General features: G+C 34.0%; 1 protein-coding gene across 1 annotated transcript; it reads right to left on the reverse strand.

Moving 5' to 3' along the window:
- Positions 1-21,927: 21,927 nt before the first annotated feature.
- LOC100723296 (olfactory receptor 6C2-like) lies at positions 21,928-22,872 on the reverse strand. The gene has a single exon (XM_003476229.1). It carries the CDS (start codon positions 22,870-22,872, stop codon positions 21,928-21,930), a length of 945 nt encoding a protein of 314 aa, XP_003476277.1.
- Positions 22,873-23,130: the final 258 nt, after the last annotated feature.

Below are 23,130 nucleotides of genomic sequence, written 5' to 3' on the forward strand. Positions count from 1 at the left end.
CCACAACACTGTTTTGACCACATAGAAACTGCATTCCTACCTCAACATTTGTCATCCTACAGCCACAGTCTTTGGTTGTTTTTATCTCACAAATAACTGACACTCTGGGAAGTGGCTTTATTGTCTCATTATTTGCAGTTAAACTAGCGTAAAAATTTTTCCTCCATTTACTATAATTTATTTCATTGGATATTTCAACCTCTTCAATGGATTGCCCTCAATGCCATATAAAATCAGTCAATCCTCGCCTTCTGGAGTGTTTGTGCTTTCTGTACCTTTACTCTAATGACAATATTCAAAGATAATGAAGAAGTCTCATGAGACTATGAGTCTCAAGAATAGTATTTCCCAAAAGATCAGCAATTTTTATTTTATATAAATGATCTCCCCCAATGGTCTATACTTTACAAACAAAAAATACATTAAAAAGGAAACTACTTTAAAGTGTATCACCAGAGAAATCAGCATAGATTGACAATGCATGATTATATTTCCATTAGTGTAAAGAAAATCTTTATAATTTCCAAGGAATGCACCTAAGATACACATAATCATTCAGATTATAGGTTAGTGTAGCTTCCAACATCACTTTCCTGCTGAGCATTTTAGTTTAGAGTTCCCAATTCAGTAACTTGACTTGGACTGTGAACTAAATGAAGTTAATCCAAATTGTCTAGTTCTTCAAGCTATCATTAGTGTACAATTGTTAGTCCATTCTAACGACTCAGAATAGAATGAGGAGGATGTTACTGGGTGTTCGTTCTGGCTTGAATGGGTGAGCGGAGAAATAGGTGTTGGAGCAGCACTTCTTAATTTCTGGGTGTCTGATAGAGCCACCTGGCAAGGAATGTCATACCTAACAGTCAGCTAAGCCTAAGGCTCTCAAAGCAGCTTGAGACAGCTAAATGAAATGTTTTCTTCTAGAAAAAGACTTCTGGTGCTGTTATAACATCAAGATTCATTAATATTCATGTTTTGTGAGATCTATCTAAGATGTTCTCCATTTAGGTGATAGTTTTTTCTCTACTTCACTATAATCATGCTCAGAGTGTCCATTCCAGTAGCCATATTTTCATGTGTTGTTGGTTGTTTTTCCAATCATGTACTCCTCGTACCCTGGCATCAGTTAAGTGAGAGATAAAAGATAATTTTATAAAACTTAACTATAAGTAAATTGAAATCACTTAGGTGTCTTATTCCATTTTTGGTTTATGATAACTGAATAACTGAAGCTGGTTGACCTATGAAGGCAAAAGGTTCATTTTGGCTAACGTTTCTTGGGACATGGAAGTTAAAGTTCAGATCTCTACAGTAGTTAAGAGGCTCATATAACCTCCACTCATAACAGAAAGTGGAAGAGGAAGTGGGCTTTTTTGGAAGAGAAGAAAGGGAGTCAAACTCCGGTAGTAAGTAGACATTTATCTTATACAAAGACACTGATTTCTTCAGGATGGTCCTATCATAGTGATCCAGATACCTTCCAATAGGTCCCAGTGATGCTTTGAAGAGTTAAAATTTCAACATTGGTGGTTTGGGGAACACATTCAAACAATGGTAACTCCCTGTGTGTAGATTATAGGCTAGATGATCTCCATTTGCTATTAGGGAAAAAGGGTACATTATTTTCAGGAATGGTCAAGATGGAACCTTGAACTTTCAAAATAGGTTCACATAAATTCTTACCTATTTATTTCTTGATCACTAAGTAGGAAAACCATGGCCTGTTCCTTTCTGTAGAGAACTGTATTCTTTAACTACACTGCTTTCTATGAGTCTTAGTCAGGAAGATATGAGTAACGTGGAAGTTCTTAGTACTTTGCCGAACAATTTGTGTGACAAAAGCTGTCAAATGCAGATGCCTTGCAGAACTAACCACAAGACAATAGGCAGAAGGATCATAATTCCTTTTCCCAAAGTCATAGAAATCAGTGTTATGTTTATTTTCTATACAAATTTGTCTCTTCAAAATATCATTTAAGTAGAATTGGGCAGTATATTATCCTTTAACTCTGTGTTTTTGTTTATCAGTATGCATTTAACACTTGTCATCTATGTTCTTGCATAAGTGTTTTTTTTTTTTTTTAATCTTTTTCATTTTTATCGGTACCAGGGATCGAACTCACGACTGGCTGCTTGCAAGGAAGGTGCTTATGCTGCTGAGTTAAATCCCCAGGCCCCATAAGTGTTTATTTTATGATTCAATAGTATACATTCTGTAAATATATCTCATGTATTGAGCTCTTTGCCTACTGGAGAATATCTACATTGCTTCCTTATTTTGTAATTGTAAACAAAGCTATATATCACTTACTTACAAGTGCTTGATATGTGGACATGTGTTTTCAAATGATTAGTAAGCACACAGGATTGCTATTTTGGGATTATGTAAAAAAGAGTTGATTCACCTTAGTACAAGATTGCTAAATTAACCTCAAGGGACTCTACCATTTTGTGTTCTTACCAACAATGGATGAGAAATTCAAGTAATATATTTTTAACTTATTAATTTCAGTTGCCTCCATATTGGCCAATACATTTTATGCTCAGGCTTTAAGTAAATGTTTAGGAGTCAAGTCTTTTAATGAATTGGTCCTTTTCATAGTGAATTCCCATTGTTATGCCCAATATTTGTTCCTGTTCTGAAGTTTACTAACATGAAATATAGATATTTTAGTGTGGTTTCAGTAAATTTCACCATTCTTTTACTTTTGACCAATATGTCATCTTATGTATTGAAGAATTACCACCAGCAAAAAGACAGTTTTTTTGAAAAATGGACATGTAATTACAATGATCTGAGCATTAAAATTTGTATATACATATTGAAATATTATATTGTATGCCATAAATATTCAAAATTGTTAATTAATATGTATTTTAAAATTACTTCCAAAAATACAGCAGATTTATTGTCAACAATGTATGTTAATTTACTGTTTGTTTAAAAAAAAACTTCTTCCTGAAAATGTCTCTTTTAATGAGTATATTTAGAACTTTCATAATTGTTTTGTTTTAAAATATTATTCCCATAGATTAATATCAAACATGTTTGTAAAGCTATTCTACTAATTAGATTTTGTAAGTCAGATTCATTAGTTATTATCCCCAAAAACTCCTACTTCTTACAGAGTAGCAAAGATTATCACCATACCAACCACAAGTAATAGGAATCCATGTATTTATGCCCATTGCATCCTACAATTGTTTTTATGTCCACCATGTGCTGATTCCATAAGAAAGAACATATTCACATGTAACAAGTCATGTGAGATAATGGACTTACTGCTTACAGATAGACAGGGGAAGCCTCTAGTCCATTGTCAGCCAGTCTCCCAGGATTCAAAATGTTGCTCAGAATAATGAGTCTTTCCTACATTTTGCCCAACTTGTACAATAGCTGAGAGAACCTCAAAAAACAGTCAGTACCAAGTCATGTACTTCAGTCACCACCTGACATACTGGAATAGTCTTGAAAAGATATGCTGCTTCACAGGAAGGAGCCCTGTCTACCCTAGGAATCTCTTCTCTATCACAAGATATTGCTTTCTCTAGGAAGGGAAAATAGAAGCCCAGTATTAAAAAGGCAAATCTTTATCTTAGGATACTACATTTCCAGAAAATTGACAATTACTATTAAAATACAGAAGCAAAAATATGTTGGAAGGGAAAATATATTAGTTCAAGACTAACTAGAGAACTGTCCTGCCAATGCATCATCCTTTGAATGCCTTTTTTAACTTCTTTTCTTTAACTTTTGTATTTTATTTGACCAGTTTTAGCTTCTTTTCCAATTGTATTTCTTTATTAAAATACAGTAGCTTTTTTCTAGACATCATAATAGACAATTTAAATTAATCCAAGTCATGTTCAAATACACAGTAGGGTGCACAGTAATTTATCACACAGTCTCCACAATTCTTGTCTCTTAACATTTGTCACATTGTTGTCTTGATCTAATTTTTGCTACTATAACACAATATCACAATGGTTAACTTATGCAGAAATTAATTTTTATATATGGAGTTAAGAAGTCCACTATTAAAATTATAATGTCTGGAGAGCATCTTTTAGCTAAATCTTAGCATGGAAACTGTCATCAGAAGGTGAGATGTTTCAATAGGAAAAGTGAATGCGGTAAAATGTGAGATCTCTACCTCCAAAAGCCAGCTCACTTGACAATAAGGCCCCTTCAATACTAGACCAATAAAAGCACTGGTCCATTCAGGAAGGGTACTCTCATGGCATCATACTTTCTTACATACTTTTCTACCTCTAAATATCTTCAAAATGGCAATTAAATTCTAACATAAGTTTTTCAATAGACATTCAAATCTTAGCTATGTAAGAGATCTAAAGAGATATGTTTATAATTTCAGGGGTAATTTTTTCAAAGACTCAAACCATTTGTGAGTTCATATCTGAATGGTCTATTAAAAGAGAGGGCCTCCATAGAGGAAATGAATCATAAGTGTATACATATACCTACTCCCTGACTCTTTCCTAAGCTTGTTCCCTGTTGTCTTTGTTTCTTGACTGTAAATTGAATAGCTTTCCTTGGCCAAATTGAACACCATGGCATTTCTGCCTTGGAGCCAGTTAACCATGGAAGAAGTCTTGAAATTATAAGCCAAAATAAGTTTCTGCTCTTTTAAATTATGGGAATCAAGTACTTGTGCCAAAAATAGAAAGTAAATCAACACAGGGTATACTTCTCCTTCATTTCTAGAAAATAGTTTTATTGAATATAAAACAGTTGGTTAGTATTTCTTCTCTTTCAACTTGTAAGTATGTTATTATGCATTGTGTTTGTTTTCATGATTTCCAATGAGATGTCAGAAATTCCTCTATATGTCAAAGAATTTCTATTTCTGACTCTCTTTAGCAGTTTTTCTTTATCTGTGGTTTCATACCATTTGAATATTATATGATTGATTATATGGCTTTGTTTGTTTGATTTTACATTATTGTCCCTTATTCCTTTGTATGTACTTTGAGTTTCCTAGTCCAATTTTTTGCTGCTTCTCATTGACCTTGGAAGATTCCAAACATGTAAAATTTATTTATTCACCATTAAAAATTTGCATTTCAGTATTTTAGATGCATTTCAGATGTTCTATTAAGCTATTTTTAAATGTAGTGATTTTTCATGAACCAGGCTCAGGTAATTCATGATGGATTTGTCATTGGCATTATTTGATACTAATACAGTGTTTTAAATCTCAAGCTTATGTATACATTTAGAATTATCATTTCTCTGATTATAGAATTCTCCAATATTCTCAACACGTACTATCATAGCTCTTAACATAACAGGTATTCTATATTGTCTACCTAATAATTTGAGCATCTACATTCCATCTGTTCTTGATTTGGTAATTAATTTACCTCTTTGGACTGCTCTCTTTCCATTTTTGTCATTTTTATAATCTTAGAAAGTTATCTGACATAAAAAGAAATGAGATAAACAGGCCATAAAAGGGTTCTTGTTAGATTTCCTGGAACTTGAGATGTGTTTAATGATTCCTGCAACTATAAGAGGGAAGAAGCCTGCATTTATGCTAGCCTTCTTTTGTGCTATGTGTTTGTGTTTTATAAGAACAGGGCCCTTGAAATGAGTCTATGACATATGGTTGTTTTCAGCTTCAATACAGTGCTATTATACTGGATTCCTGGTGGTGTGGGGATATGAAGTGGTGAGGCACAGGGTTTTGTAGTCTTCCAAATAAATGTTGGTTTTTTATGGGATCTATGTCCATGGATTGTGACCTTAAATGGTTTTATATCACTGCTGCTTTTAAATTCTCATCCCATGTCACTTTCCTGGCTGGAATATTCTCAATCTATACCTTTGCTATATAAGTAGAAAATCTGTGGCAGAGGGGGAAGATGTCTGTCTTCAAAATGAGACAAGAGGCTTCAAAAGATTTCCTCCATAAGAAATAGATTCCACATAATGATTACACTTCTCATTACAGACATGCCAAAGTCAAGAGGCATTTCTCAAATATTCACATGAAAACCATTGTATTTCCTTAAATGAAACTGTATAAAAATGTTTGGGATACCTCATACTTCAGGTAGTTTCTCTACTTCTAAGCTAGAAACTTAACAAAATTAGTTGGTAAATGCTCATATTACTTTATTGCTGCAACATCTCCTTCCAACTAAGCAGATGTTGACCAAGACTCTCTGTACGTATTTCAGAAGAGTATTTATGTCCTATACAAGTCTTAGGTATCAGTTTCCTGAAGTTTTCTTCTAATAAACACAGAAGAAATAACCTTCAAACTCTCAAACTCAACATGCTGGAGTTAGACCTACACACAAGTCAGAGACCTGCTTGTGGGCTAACCTACAAACTTTTTATGATTTTGTAAAAACCAAAGCCCAATACTAGATTTGTGAAGTAGCTGATCAAATTCTTACCATCTAAAGGAGTTAGTAACTACTCAAATTCTGCTCTTTTGTATAATTTCATTCTTTCTACTGGTCTCAACCTCATAGATTGGTTAGAAGAAGTCCAAAATCTTCAGAAAGAGAGTAGGTGACACCTCCTTCTGTTTTGTAGTGTACTTCGGTGTCATTTTTTTGAGTATGTAGATTTGTTTTTTTTTTTTTTTGTGGTTATTGCTGTGCTTGTTTTTCTTTCTTTCTTTCTTTCTTTCTTTCTTTCTTTCTTTCTTTCTTTCTTTCTTTCTTTCTTGGTCTCTTGTTGGAGTAAGGTGAGCTAAAACCTTAGGAAGAAAAATGTATGTATCCAGTGTGTACTATTTTGCTTTTGTTTTGAAAGAAAAGTTGAACTATTTTTGATAGCAAAAGTAAATATTGATATAAAAATATTCTTTCAATCTTTCTCAATGCATGCATAGTCCTTTCAAAGAAAAAAAAATACTGCCTAATGAAGTACTGAAACAGAGTATTCAAACATTGTGTTGCTAAATCTGTGAGTTAATCCTTATTAAAATAACTACATAGTGCTCATGTATTCAGTTACTAGACTAAGGAAAAAAAGGAGTGGAACAAAGTTACATCAATAAGTAGTGATTATGTGATAGTTAGCTTTACCATAATTTGAGTGCATATGCAAAAATTTCCCAGGCAGATAGTTAAAATACAAAAAAACCAGAAGTCTTCCTAATGAATAATAAATATAAAGCATTGCTTTAACTGATAAAATTACAGAGGTTAGTATCTTCAAAGATCTGAGAAACAAATGTGAGTTGTGATTGATTCCTCATCCCATTCAACTCAACAGTTTACTTTTTCTAATGAAAACGAAGGTCAGAAAACAAGTCAATAAGGTGAATTAGAACACAGAGAGGACCAAAGGATTGTGTGGCTTTGGGGAGATCCTTTACCCTTTTTATGTTTCCTGTAACAGATATTGAGCTTGTAACCTCGTGCTTGACAGGCAGATGTCTTGGCTCTGACTTATATCTCTGGGCCAGGATGAAATGAATCAGGTAGCAACTTTAATTACATCTTTCAAGTTATGACTCATGTACTGCAAAAACAACTGTCCAGTGAAGTACTGAAACATAGATTATTCAAGGATTGTGTTTCTACATAATTGAATTAATCTTAATAGCAATAACTATAGAATGTGTCTCTGTTCAGTTACTAGAGTAGAGAAAAATGCAATACAAAGAAATTATATCAATAAATAGTGATTATGTTGTAGTTGGGTTTACAGTGACCCAAGTGCATATGCAGATTTTCCCAAGCAGACAGTTAAGATTCAGAAAATCAGGTGTCCTCCTCATGTACAATAAATGTAAAGCACGGCTTTAATTGGAAAAATTACAGATTTTAGTAGCTTCAGAGACCTGAGAAACAAATGTGAGTTGTGATTGATTACTCATGCCCATTCGACTCAACAATTTACTTCTTATCAAGTAGATGAATACTAGAAGACAACAGGCTGATGAGGTGAAACAGAAACTTCAGTTGCATCCTTCTTTCAAGTTATGGCCCACTTACTGGAAAATATTGTGAAGATGTTGGTACCAAATATTGTTATAAATTTGGTGAACTTGATTTTATAAATTAAGAAGTATTACCAGAGGCAGTTGTCACAAACATGTCACAGAAAACAGAATACCCTCATTTTCAAGGATTTTGTCGTAAATTATTTCTAGAGACAGCAAACCACAGCCTACAAGTCACTGACAATGCAAAAACTACTTTTTTCATGGGCTTAATTCTAACAATGCATGTTATCTGTTAAAAGATTGTTAGGAGGAAGAGGAAAAAGAATAGGAGGAAAGGAAGAGAAGCCTATGGGAATTGTATGATGATATGCCAACCAGATGTCTAAAAAATTGTGTCAAATTTAGGTTCTAGATTTTAAAGTATATTTAAAATATATATTAGTGAGTATTATAGAATTTTTAAAGGTAACATTATTGCAATTTTCCCTTTTCTATGATAACAAATACTTACCAATGCTATATTTTTATAAAGTTTTGGCCAGATTACTCTGTTCAAATTTGGTGATGTTTTAACAATGAAAAAGTAACTAGTCAAATAACAGTTAAGGCTGGTGATTTAGCTCAGTGGCATAAGTGCTTGGCAAGTGTGATGTTGTGAGTTAATTCTCTGGTACAAATAAAACAAAACAGTTAAGCAACTGTACTTGCTTGATTTTATTTTACATTAAGTCATGGGCAAAAAGAAAACTTCTTTAATAAAATTGAGAATTAGCTTCACTTAGAATATTTTTAACAATGCACATTAGAAAAGGGTTCATTATAGAACTTATTCTGCAATCCAGGTATACAGTAGTTTGAAAAAAAAATGAAAACAAAAGACAAAGTAAAAAGACAGTGTTAAACAATTAGAGCAGAACAATTTTCACATGACAGACATTTTACAGTTGTCTTATTTTCTTAACTATGTCAGAAATCCGTTCCATTCAGTTGGCTCCATGGCTCCAGATTTAAATAACTATCTTTTCTTCTGAGATTCATTTTACTTTGTGGATTTATCTTTTGATCTCTAATACCAGTAAGAACATTCCCTTTAAGTCTCAAACACTGTTTTATGTCACTTTCTTAAACTCAAACATGTCATCATCTCTGCTGCTCTTCCTTTGCTTGGAAGATGACAGAGCACTTGAAGTTTTGTCAGTGTCATGGTTTATGTCTGTGGCCCCCAGGCCTCATGAGTTTTCATTGTGCATTTGTGATGGTTCATTGTCTAGTGCTTGAATTGATGGTGTCAGTGCTATACCCACAAAGGGGTGGAGCTAGGATGTAACATAATGGCAGGAAAAGGTGTGTCTTGCTCTTTGCTGGTTCCTGCTTGCTGTTTGCAGCCGCCATGAATGGCAGCTCAGTCATTCTGTTTCAAAAAGATAATAAATAAATGATTGAATAAAGTGATCTATTTAAGTTATTGTAAGACTCTTGTTTGCAAACTTATTGCAAAATTATACTTCAGTAGGATTCACCACATAGAAAAAATAACAAGAGCAGGGAATATGCAAAGTTTACTACTATTTGGCAATGTGTTTTAACCAAATTTTCTTAACATTAATTCTATAAATAATAATGGACATTATGCATCTGGCTCCAGTGGAGAAGATAAATCTCATATAATGCACTGTAAAAATGCACATTCAGCCTTGATTGTTCTGTGGTCTGAGTCCTGCACCATTTGTACTTGCATCCCTCCATATATATTAGATTATAGATTATCTTAGAACCATTGTAATGAATAGCAGAGAAGTTCACTGGTTTCCTAAACATTAATTAATCCATTGTCATGTGCAAAGATGAAGCAACTAAACTATGGGTTAGACATAACCAATGGTATGTCCAATAGATGCAAAGGAAGCAGAGGTACAATTGTGGGTAGGAGGTGCCATGTCAGAACATATGTAAAAGTGATCACCCTTCAGACCAGATGATCTCAGAGCAGTGTGTCACTAGTAAGTAGCTGAAGCAGATGTCCTCACTTCCAATTCTCTGAGACAGTGAGCACCTGGAACTACAAAGAGAAAGCCCTTCCTCCTAAGATATTCTTCCTGTAAACTTCAGAAAAATGTAGTATCTTGCTCTTAGAAAACAAAGATTCCTTTGATTTTAAACATTCCATCTATAAAACCAGCTGAGAGATAATAGTTATAATTTGCACAATTTGTGTCATTTATTTTAAATCTATGTTGATGTATATACATACGTATATATATATGGAAAAGTTTTCAATTATGTTAATCTAATGTGAAGCATTCAGATTCATGGTTAGTTATTACGGCTCTTTGATTACTGCTTAACTGAATTCTTTTATCATTGATAGTCTTATCATTCTTCTTCCTCATTAATCAGTTCAAAGTGTTTTTTTCTTATTTCTTCATTGTCCCATACTGAAGTTTGTTATTTTGCATCTCAATATTTGGAGATTTTTTTGAATATATTTCTATTAATGATCTTGATATAATTCTTATTGGCAGGTCATTTGTCTATATTAATTTAATACCTTCTTATATTAGTTTTTCTAGCTGTGGTCTATGAGGCATGATAATTTTACAGTGCATGAATGCATTTAAAAAAAAACATTGTAGGAAAAGATACATTGCCTATCCCCCTAGCACAAACACATTCATGTGATCCTTCATGCTCTAAAGTAGTTCTAGAGATCCTTTTTGTGGGGTTTGCTTAGTTTAACTCAAATGCACGATTGGCTCAATGTTCTGAGTTGGTTAAAAACCATTACATTTCATAATAATTTTGAATTTAGGAGAAAACCAGATGTTACAAGATGCCTCAAAAAAAAAAAAAAAGGTGAACGAGGATATACCACAGTGTTCTTATAATCCTGCCTTTCTGCAGGGTGAACCTTGGAAGCTGAATTCACTGCTTGTATTTTGGTTTGACTGTTTCTTTTTTAATCACATCTCATAAGCGCATGTAAGTAGATTCCTGAACTGCTTTAGAAAGTGGCAAGAATGATAGTATTTCACAATTATAATATATTTATAATTTCTCCCTTTCAATATTTTTCTGATTGTGTGGAATATTTTGCCTCAATGCATGTTATGAATTCTGAATTCATTTTTTAATATTGTATAATAAATGACCTTACCCATAGTGGCTTAGAAAAAAATAAACAATTATCTCACTGTTTCTAAGGTTCATGAATCTGTATATGGCTTAACTAAGGATCTTTAGTTCAATGAGTTTAGCAAAGTGTCATTTGTATTATCAACTAATACTTTCCTCTGTCACCATGTAATAAAGATACTTTTATCTTCCTTTTACAATAATTGTTGGTCAATTTCTTTTGAACCATCACCAACAGCATTCTCAAAATTAAAACATCTATTAAGAACATGGTGAAGGCAATTTATATATTCTCTACTGTCTTTTGCAAAATCCTTTCTATGGGCCAATTCTAAAGCCACACTCACATCATAGGTGGTTCAGATGAAAAGACTCCATTGCTGATATCAGGGTTTTTTGTAAGTTTTATTTTAAAGACTATAAAACAAGCAAAATAAAACCAATCAAAACAAAATGTAAGCGATACAGGACTTCAAAACATGATAATAGAAAATCAACAATGCTTACCATAATGCCTCTTGTTGTCTTCAAAATAGCTGCACATATGTTCTGACACAGTAAAAATCAAACAAAATATAACAGAATAGAACCAATAGAAATAAAGCAATGAACACAAGAAATTATTTCAAAACAAGATGATAGAAAATAAAAATGACTACAATAATATATCACATTATTTTTGAAGCAGCTGCCCATGCCATTGGATATAATAAAATCAAACAAGGCGCAACAGAATAAAACCCAACTCAACAAAACAATGAAAATGATACAGAACTTCAAAACAAGATGATAAGGAATTAACAATGGCTACTACTTTCAGAAGGAGATGCCCCATAGATGCTACACTGCATATTGTTATCCTCTGAATAGGTGATTAGACCACCAGCTTTAGGCCTGCAATTCAGTGAAACACTACAAGCATTAAGTTGTATTTTACCTCAATAACTGTAATCACAACCTGTGCTTCTCTAGATCAATTCGTGACTTATTTAGTGGTGGGGGTGTAGAGTGGCTCTCATTGTATCCCAGCATGTGCATCTGAAGGGGCTGGCATCTATATCTTCCCCTGTCAGTGGCCTGCATTTGGCACTGGCTTACAGAGAAGGCTTGCTTCCTGATGACTTCTTGTTCTCTTCTGCAATCTGCAAATGACACTGACTCACAAGAAAAGGCAGGCATCTGATTCCCTTCTTTTGTGGTTGCTTTTCTCTCATTGTTGAGACAAAATACCTGCTGCCAAAAATGAAGCAAAGAAAGGTTTTATCTTACAGTTTTCAGAGGTTTCAGTCCATATTCAGCTGACTCCAAGGCAGGGTGCCCCTATTGAGGGGGAGCTGTTTATGGTGGCCACAAACAGTGAGAGTAAAAAGAGAAAAAAAAAAAAAAAAACACACCTTCTTCCCTCCTAATTATTGTATGCTAGCTCCACCCCTGGAAGGGTCAGTTTACAACCACCAATCACAGTGCTAGACAATGAGCCAATCAAAATTGCTCAATTCAGCCAACTTTTTGACTACATGAGGTTTGAGGGGCCACCTACATATAAACCATAGCATCCCCTCAGTGGCCCACATATGGTACCATCTCAAGGGAGGCCTTGCTACTTGTTGATTTCTTGTTCTCTTTCTCAACAGTCTGCAAGTCTGAAGCCAGATTTATATTCATTATTATAATGTAAAAATAAAATTAATTTATAGAACACCCTGTATTTTCTCAGTTGGGTGTGACCATGATTGAAATCATGTTTTAATTTCCTTTTTTTGGTGTGTTTAGTAGGCGTGGGTTGTCATCTGAAGTATTGGCAGATAAGGGATTCACTCAAAGTTCACATTTTTGTTAGAAGACTTCAATTTTTTCATGATTGTGTGTAAAAAGAAATATTAAGACTCAATGAAAATTAAAAAAAAACCATACAAACGCTCTATTCCCAAAAGAAGCAAGATAAATCTCCAGAAAGCAACCCCAACAAAACAGAGATATGTATTTTTCAGACAAAATGTAAAATAACTATGATGATGATGATGCTCAGTGAGGTCAAGAAAAGTATGCAGGAACAAAGCAAAATGTTCTATGGTAAATAAAGTATTCAAAAACTCAAAAATGCAGCTACTGAAATCTAAATTGAACTAAAAATCACGAGAGGAGTTCAACTGTGGATTTCAAGTGAAAAACAAAGTTAGCTAACTTGAAAACAGAACACTAAAGTTCTACTATTAGAGATAAACATGAAGAAAAAAGAGTGAAGGAGGACTAAAGACTTTTGGAATTATTATCAGTTAAAACAGTATCTATGCCATATTAGAGTCTTGGGAAAAAGAAAGAGACAAAAAGTTTATTCACAGTTCAAAATTCCACTAAAGTGAGTGAAAAAATGGATGCAGAAATTTGGGACACCAATGCACACTAAGTTTCTCTTTTTTGAAATGAAAAACAGATCAATCTATTTTATTACTGTTAATTTCATTGTTACAATTTAGATATATTTAATGATCACATTTTTCATAGGGAATTTGAGTCAGTATATAACAAATATATCATTCTTCTTTCTTTCCCGTTCCCCTGAGCCCCTTCCCATCTTCTTCCCCTCCTAACTTAAAAAAAATTGGTTTCCATTTTAACTGGTTTTTTTTTATCAATTTTTTTTCCATTCTTTTCTTGCCTCCTCCACTCCCTAGTTAACCTTTTGTTTTGAACAGTTTCTTATTTCCTAATATCTAGTACAAATTCTGGTTCTTGTTTACACTTTCAGCTTACTATACTAGAGAGACAATAAAATATTTACACATATGTGTCTGTTTTATTTCACTTAAAAGTATAGTCTCAGGGCCCATCCATTTAGCTATAAATTCTTAAAGTTTATACTTCTTTATGGCTGAGTAGTACTGTATTCTACAAAAAAAAAATGTTTTTTTTTTCATCCATTCATCAGTTGATGGGAATTTGTGCTATTTCTAGTAATTCGCTATCATAAATGGTGCTACTATGAATATAGGTGTTCATATAACACTGAGATATGATGCTTTTAATTTTTCTGGGAAAATACTCAAAGGGAAAAGCTGAGTCAAATAGAACCTCCAGTCCTTGTTTTTTGAGGGATCACCACACCGATTTCTACAGTGGTTTAACCAAGTTGACCAATTGTTAGCTAGATAAAGTAAGAAGAAAAAATAACAAGCAGTTAAGACATGGACTAAATTACAAGTAAGGGAAGAAACATAACATTTATGACACAGAAAAATAAAGAGTCTCAAGAGACTCTTTTAAACAGTTATATGTGTAAGTTTAATAAGCTATACAAGATTGATAAATTCCAAGAGTAATACAACAAACCATACAGAATCATGAAACAAAAGAAAGTTTGAATATATTCAAAACTAGTGGAAAGATTGGATCAGTAATCAAAAGGCTCTGAGAAGGAAGTTGAAGACACCCTATGTTAATAGCGGCGAACCAATAGCTTGTCTGCCACACTGGATAAACAGAGCTCTCTCCATCAACATGCTAGCCATGTCACCACAACATGACCCCAGCAGCTGAGCATCCAGTAACAGCATACACAGAAGACACATATATGCTCAGAAAGGAGTAGTACATTAGATGATATTATGAGCTACAACTAAGTAGCAGTGACTTGTTCAAGCTTTCACATGGCTGCTCACTGTGCTGCCAAGGGCTTGGACTGTCTATTGAGTTTTCAGTTGGCTGTGAGTGTTAAAACATTTGCTTTTATTAACAAAAGATTTTAGCTTTAAGTTTTCTTGTGAAAAACTGAAATTTAGAGATTTCTAAAGAAGTGGTACTCTAATGAAGAAACCAAGATTGTTTTAATGTTGTGCTGTCCCCTGGAATATTTTAACTTTTCTGTATTATATTTAGTTTTTGCTGAAGACTTTATGAAAGCAAAAGAAAGAATGCATGTATTTGCTTAGACTGGCTGTGATTTTAGCAGAAGACTCTTCTAAGACACTCCTGTCAAAATATCCATATCATCCAAAGGGATCAACACTACAAAGTAACCTCTGTCATATATCCCAATGCTATTTTTAAAGGAATCAAATAAGAAAGCTCAAATTCTTATGAAACTGTAAAGACTTTCTTTTTCACTCTTTAGTCAAAAAGAATGGATATGTATTAACAAAGTTGGAGTTATTACATTTCTTGATTTCAAATCATTTCACAAAGGTACAAAAGTTGGAAACACATAGTACTTGCATAAAAATGCTCTTCTACACGTGTATGTCAGAATAGAAATTCATAAGTGAATAGGCATATAAAAAGTGGACTAAAACTTAAAAGAGTACTAATCATGAGCAATAGGAGAAAGATTTGTTTTTCAAAAAATGAGTTGTGAAACCTATGTATTCACATTCAAAGCAATGAAATTACACTCAAACTATACCATGTATAAATTTCAACTAAAATGGGTGAAGATTTAAAGATATATTCTGAAATTATAAAACTCCTACAGCAAAACAGAAAAGAAGCTCTAAGACATTGATAATGAAAATGGTATCATGGCTATGATTCCAAAAGCAGAGGCAACAGAAGTAATTAAGCAGGAATATGTTAAAGAAAATATATTGACCCAGCAATTAAAACAGTTGCTAGAGTTTAAAGGCAGACTATAGTTCAAAGGCAATTTTTGATTGTCTTTGAAAGATTCTATTTCTTGCTCATTTGTGAATGTAGAAATAAATGGATTAACAAAAAGGAAACAGAGGTAATGAGCACACACATCCGTCTTTAGATGTCCACCTGGTCTTTGACCAAAGGTTTTATGTATGTAAAAGAGTAATTGCCTTGGATGATGGAAACAACAATCACATGAGAAAAAATAGATATTTTTCTTTGCTGAGCGAAAGCATTCTGAGAATTGTACCGATGATATACATGCAAGAATCACACTATTATGTGATGAAAGTCAACATTGCCCATATAATAAGTGTTCTCTAGAAGCCATGCATCTGATCAATAGATCTAAAAAGAGGAGATTCATCCTAGCCAAAATGATCAATGTCATTGAAGTCACAGAATCCCACCTGGAGGATGAAGAGTTTTGCAGAGGTCACATAATAGTTATAGTAAATGGCAGCCAGGAGAAAAGACTCTGTGGCTTCAAAGGGCCCAATAAAAATTCCTGACTGGTATAGGCATTATAATTTATCACACTATCCCTAGTTGATATGCTGGACAGGAATCTGAAAATACAGACTGTTGTAAGATTTTCAAAACATTTTGAAGAAAAAGTACATAGGTGTTTAAAGATGAGAATCCATCAGAATGAAGTTGCTAAGGTTTCCTGTTACACTCAAAGAATATATCAGTCTAAAAAGCAAAAATCAAAATTTTTGTGAAGATGAATGTTGTTATTGCTGTCTGATTTTTCTTAATTACTTTTCATGTTTTGCTCAACCTGGTTATAAAACTTCAAGGTATTTCAAAAGAATAGTGAAATTAAAAAGGAATGAGACATATAAGCTTTAAAGTAAGAAACTCATTTAACTATTTCTATTATCAATTTTTATTTTATTCTGTGTTTTATGTTGGAGTTTTTAATATAAAAGAAATCATATGACATCTAAACTTACATATCTGTTTTATTTCACTTGATTTATGGTCTTGAGGTATATCCATTTTCCTACAAATAACTCAATTTTGTCTTTTTTTTTCTGGCAGAGAGTATAACATTTTGCTTCAATGCCACATTTTCTCTACTCACTCATCTGTTGATGGACACATTGGCTGCTTTCAAGATTTAGCTATCATGAATTGTGCTGATAAAAACATAAGTATGCATATATCACTGTCATAATGTTTTTTATTCTGTTGCAAAGATTATTAGAAGAGGAATAGCAGAGTTAGACATGGTATGAATTGAGGTGAGAAGAGAAAGAAAAGAATTACATTGAGTTTTGTACAGATACCAACTCATTACGAGTAATATAAATATTAAAGCTGCAAATACATATATAAATAAAAAATGCATAATTAATTAAGAATTAATTAACTTTAATTCTGTTAAAAAGGCTGAAATAAAGCAAGCATAACAAAGGAATCAGAGATAAGGACTAGAGAGAGATAAAATTGGAAACGTGTCGGGAAAGAGAAGTGAAATAAATGAAACTGATTTGTTAAGATGATCAATAACACTAGTGTTGCATTCAGGGTTTGAAATGGAAACAATTTAATACAGGGCATACAATTTATAAGTTTATTTTATTATAGTCACCCAAAGAATGAAGCAAAAAAGAGAGTACAGGGAATCTGTCCACACACCAAAGACTCAAAGAATCCAGCTGGGGTCTGTATTCTATGGCAGTGTCCTGCATTAGTCCAGCTAAAGACCTAAAGCCCATGAAAAGGCCTCCTGTGAGTCCAGCTGGAGGCCTAGAACCCACAACAGTGTCTCATGCAAGTCTGTTTCATGGATATGCACTGAAAAGGCCCAAAGGTTAGCAGTAGAAGCTACAAAGTCTGTGCAAGTGGGATGAAGGATCTGTGCCAGTATGCTTTCTGATTTGTACTGGAGCCTGGAAGCAACACTCAAAATGACAAGAGCTTTCTCATAAAGTACTACAATCATCCTCAGTGACTACAAGGTCCTGAGATCCTCAGACAATGAGAACATCTAAGTTTATGTCAGGAAAACCAGCATGACAAACTCCTCCAGGAGACTGAACAAGGCACCATCTTCCCCTCAAGACCCAGGAAGTGATGCTTAGAGCACCCCAAAGTGAAATGCAACCATTCTCAATGAGAACAAGGTACTGAGCTCCTCCAATAACAGCTTAGCTCATGTCAGGAGAGCCAGCACGAAAAGCTCCTGTAGGAGAACCACTTCTTCCTTTTTAGTTCTTTTTATGTTGTTGGCAACAGTCCTCAGGTGGGCTCTCCTCACCCAGCACCATGCTGATGCTGTTTAACTGGGTGTTACAGACTGGCCATCAGTTGTCAACCTACCACAACCCGCCACTGGTTAACATTTCCTTAAACCATAATCTCCAGTGGCAGATTTGTGAAAAGTTAACATGACCATTCAGGTTTACAGTAATATAATAATTACATGATACATTCATTTCTGCAGTAAAAGCAAAATATTCAAAGGATGCTAAAAACTCAACGTTAAAACCTTATAATTTTGACTAGCTGATTAGAAGCATATATTTGAAAGCTACACTAAAATCACATTTAAGCAACCACAACCCCTGCTTCCCTTTATGTTTTAATAATAAGGCATGGCAAGACTGAAAAACAGATCTCCAGCAATTCAAATACACTCTTTCCCGTTAGGTGAAAGGCTTCCATTCATTTTTCCATTATCTTTTTTCTTCACAACAACCATGTTCTCCTGTTTTGTCCTTGAAACTAAAGCTCCATTGAGTTGTCCCTCTAGCTAAATGCTCAAATCACCTTACTGGCTCTTCACTCTTAATTTCAAATACAGATCTGGCCAAAAGCTCTCAACAATAAATTGCCACCATCCCAACAGTAGATTGCCTTGAATTTTTCTGCCATGTGGATAATATCTACTAACACAATCAAAATACAGACCAACTTTCTACCAAGCATAATGTGCTACCTGGGATCCAGCAGGTGATGTAGTCTCCAGTAATAGTCTTCCAAGCTTGATATTAACTTACAGCATTTCCATCAGTGCACTGACTTTCTACTCTCTGACCAGGGTCTCCAAAAGAATTTATAGCATACAGAGGCTGCCTCTCGTAACCTTTTTAAATGAATTCCCAAGAGTATTAAACCACAGGACCAGGCAATATCACAGCAATGACCCCATTCTCCAAGTAACAATTTCTGTCTCAACCACATTTTTCTAACTGCTGAGACAAAATTATTCATGTGCAAAATGATGAAAGGTTTACTTAGTTCATGGTTTGTGGAGACTGGCTCCATGGCAGTGTGGCATGGCACAGGGGCAACAGTTCTTAGTGGCAGAAGGCAACAAAAGCAACAAGAGCACTAAGGGAATAGTTCCAGAAAAGATCTTTTCTGTCCCTTATATTGAATGTAGGTTACCTAACCTTCAGTGGGTGCAGGACTCACAGCTATAATCACAGCACTAGACAAGGAATCAATTACAAACACTAGATTCAGCCAACTCCAAAAAGCACTTCCCAAGGCTGCATGAGGATTTGAGAGGACACCTAGATACAAGCCATAAAAACTCATAACTTTCTAGTCAAGCTGACAAAACAAACCATCAACAGAAAGAAAGCACATATAGCAAGAATAGAGATTACCAGAGGAAATTCCCACAGACCTCTCATCAGGAAAATGTAAAACAAAATTCCAGTAAGATATCTGACCTAATTTAAATGACTGTTATAAAATAACTAGTGAAAATATAAACTAACTTTCTTTCTTTCTTTCTTTCTTTCTTTCTTTCTTTCTTTCTTTCTTTCTTTCTTTCTTTCTTTCTTTCTTTCTTTCTTTCTTTCTTTCTTTCTTTCTTCAAAATTATCAATGAAAGTAAAGTGGCAATTTATGTGTCAAAGAAACTAATCATTTTGAGCAAAGGCATATTCATTTACAGTATTAAGGTAAAGAAGCTTTACTAACATAATAAATCACTCCCCAAAATGATGATCTAAATTGCATTTACTTTTTATTCATCTTTTTATTTTTAATGAAAATTAGCAATAGAAAATTTTCTCAAATTTATTGCTAATTATTTTTTATCTAATAAAAAAGTAACTTTACTGTGTTGAGGTAAAGATATAGTGGAATTTTTATTTTCTACTTGGAAAGAAAATATATATTACCTAGAGATATTTGTATCTTCCAATATCTCTAATTCTTAGTATTCTATACTAGGAATTCTATACCACAACATGATATTTAGTATATAGAGATATTTGTGTCTCCTAATACCTCTAGTTTTCTATCTTCTACACTAGAACTTCTATATCACAATATGATATTTAGTATTAATTTTGATGGTATTGTTCCAGGCAGCTGAATTAGGTAGAGATACTGTCTTAGTTACTTTTTACTCGACACTGAGACAAAATATCTGATGATTAAAGTTGGGAAAGGAAAGATGTATTTCTTACAGATTTTGGAGGTTTCAGTCCCTACTCAGTTGGCTCCAATGCAGGGTGGCATGGCGGGGCCACAGTTCATGGTGGCTGCAAACAGCAAGGCAGAAATCAGCAAGAAAGAACAAGACACACCTTCTTCCTGCCATTACATCACATCCTGGCTCCACCCCTACATGGGTGTAGCACTGACACCATCAATCCAAGCACCATACAATGAACCAATCACAGATGCATAATGTAAATGCATGAGGCCTGGGGGCCTACAACATAAATCATGACAGATACTATAGGCAGTAAGACAGAGCTAAAGGAGCAGTGCAGTAGCCCAGATACCTTGCAACTATGAGGAAGACAGACACTTCTTGCTGTGGGCCAGGCCTCAGACAAAAGATCAAAGAAATGTACCCATATCCTAAATTTTGATATTCTAAACAGTTCTCTATTCCTCTGAGGAATTCGGTAGTCACCATCCCAACCTACAATAGGAAGAGTCAATGCTGTTAAGCATGCCTGCTTACTACTGACTCACTTCACCATTTGGTCCAAACTTAATCAATTTTACCTGCTGGTTAACCATAGTTCTGTCCCACATTATGCCCACCTTGAGAGTTCCAAATTTTCCTCACCTTGGAAAACACAAGTCTTTGGCAACTCCCTTGAGACCCCTACTGCTTTTCTCTCAGACACACGCTGTCTTTCTCTCAATAAATATATTCTGCTCTTAATCTCCATTGTTCCTAAAATTCATTCTTTGATTTTAGGGAACATGAGTTCATACCAGACATATAGTAGATTAGAAGTTTCACTCCCCTATATCAGTATCAGTATTTAGAAAAATTGGTTAATATGTCATAAATACATGCTTCTATTATAATTTTAGTTTACTAGCACTCTTACAACATTTCTACTGAACTAGAGTTTATATATATTTGGTTGTATTTTCTCCCATTACCTGTATTGTTTACATGTTTAAACTTATACCTGCTTTTTTTGTGTGGATTATGATTAGGAACAAGTTATAAGAATTTGTGAGTTTTCACAAAGTGATTAGCTATTTCTAAAATGACTTAATATATAATGAACTACTGTTTTATGCTTTTCCCTCATCTTTGAATATGATTTTAGGGTTTGCTGCTTGTAATGAGAAAAGTGAACTGTAATCAATCTTAAAACCCAGAAGAAGGGTGCCATAGTCTTAAAATTAGAAAAAATAGATGACATTTCCCTCTTTCAATTTCTTTCCATGTTTATATTATCTTACTTATCTCTTCCCAGCATAAGAAAAAAGAAAGAATTCATGACATTTAAATTCAGAACGCTAGATATTCAATATATTTATTACTAAACAATAGAGAACAGAGCAAAAAGATCTTATGAACAATGAAACTCAGTTACCTTTCAAAAGAGGAAGCTGTTATCATTGAAACTGTAGGTTAAGAAAAAGGAATTTGTAGGGGGTTGTGATAGGACAGAGGTGATTGAATTTCTTGAGCATATTTAGGAATTGAAAAATGAAACAAAAACATCAAAAATAATGATGTCAGAATAAAAGCACTTTATTTGGACACACATGGAATACAATGAGCATGATATAGAAAATCAAGTACTGTATTAAAATTCATATATAGTGTCTAGCTTGAACTATATATGTATTTCACGTAAAAGAATAAAGTGACTGATGAAAGTGAGACTAAGATGAAATTTGAAATATCTATGAGACAATAATATAATCTGATATTGTAGGAAGGAGAATGAAATGTTAGAAACTGGTAAAATGTATTGTAAATTATCTTTCATTTTCATTTTATTCATTCAGATTTTTGGGAGAGAAATTTAATCCTTTTCATAATGTCATTGAATGCTTGTTTCACTTGCTTGTTCCTCAAGGTGTAAATGAAGGGACTTAACAAGGGTGCAACAGAAGTTGAAAGAATAGAAACTCCTTTGTTTATGGCCACCTCCTCCTTTGCTGATGGCTTGAGATAGATGAAGATGCAGCTTCCATAGGCTATCGAAACCACAATCATGTGGGATGAGCAAGTGGAAAAGGCCTTTTTCCTTTGCTGTACAGAGGGAAATCTCAGAACTGTCCTGATGATCTGTGTGTAGGACAGAATCACACAGACTAGGGTCATAAGCAGTACAAGTACTGCTCCAAGTATAACTATCTGCTCTATCACCCATGTATCTGAACATGAGATCTTTAGGAAGGGACTTGCATCACAGCTAAAATGATCAATGGCATTTGAATCACAGAATTCTAGCTTGAGGATCAAACCAAGGGGTGGGACTGTAATCACCAAGACACATCCCCAACAAGAGAGGACTAATAAGATACACACTCTAGTGTTCATGATGGTCATGTAGTGAAGAGGTTTACAGATGGCCACATAACGATCATAGGACATGGCTGCCAGGAGAAAAAATTCTACTGCTCCAAAGAGGATAAAAAAGAACATTTGACATATACAAGCAATATACGTGATAGTATTGTCCCCAGTTGATAAACTGTATAGGAACCTAGGAATACAGACAGAGGTAAATAAAATTTCTAAGAAAGAAAAATTTCTCAGGAAAAAGTACATAGGGGTTTTAAGATGGAGATCCACCAGTGTGAGGGTAATTATAGTCAGGTTCCCAATTATGCTCCAAATGTAAGTGAGAAATAGAAAGGTAAAAACCAGAGCCTGTATTTGTGGGTCATCTGTCAGCCCCAGCAATATGAAAGTTGTTATTTCTGTGTGATTTCTCATCCCTGACTCTTGATATTTAACTTCATGTAAAAATCAAGATTTTTCTAAATGATACGTATTCAAATTCTATAGCAAAACCTGTGCAATAAAAGGGCCTGCAAATGAGCCTACATTTATTTTTCCCTTTACATCACATTACCATTAATCTAGTAGCCTACTGAATTTTACATGCATGAGCAATGCAGAATTCCTTAGAATATCATGCTATTTTACAGCAATCCAACTTTTTATTTGGTTTTGCACCTCAAAGTTACAAAT

The sequence above is a fragment of the Cavia porcellus genome, unplaced genomic scaffold (assembly GCF_034190915.1).
Source record: "Cavia porcellus strain 051 isolate PalLab524CR breed Dunkin Hartley unplaced genomic scaffold, mCavPor4.1 scaffold_8, whole genome shotgun sequence".
NCBI classification, from domain to species: domain Eukaryota; kingdom Metazoa; phylum Chordata; class Mammalia; order Rodentia; family Caviidae; genus Cavia; species Cavia porcellus.

Excerpts from the sequence above, each read along its gene's own strand:
- LOC100723296 (XM_003476229.1), bottom strand. The coding sequence starts at position 22,872 with ATGAGAAATCACACAGAAATAACAACTTTCATATTGCTGGGGCTGACA.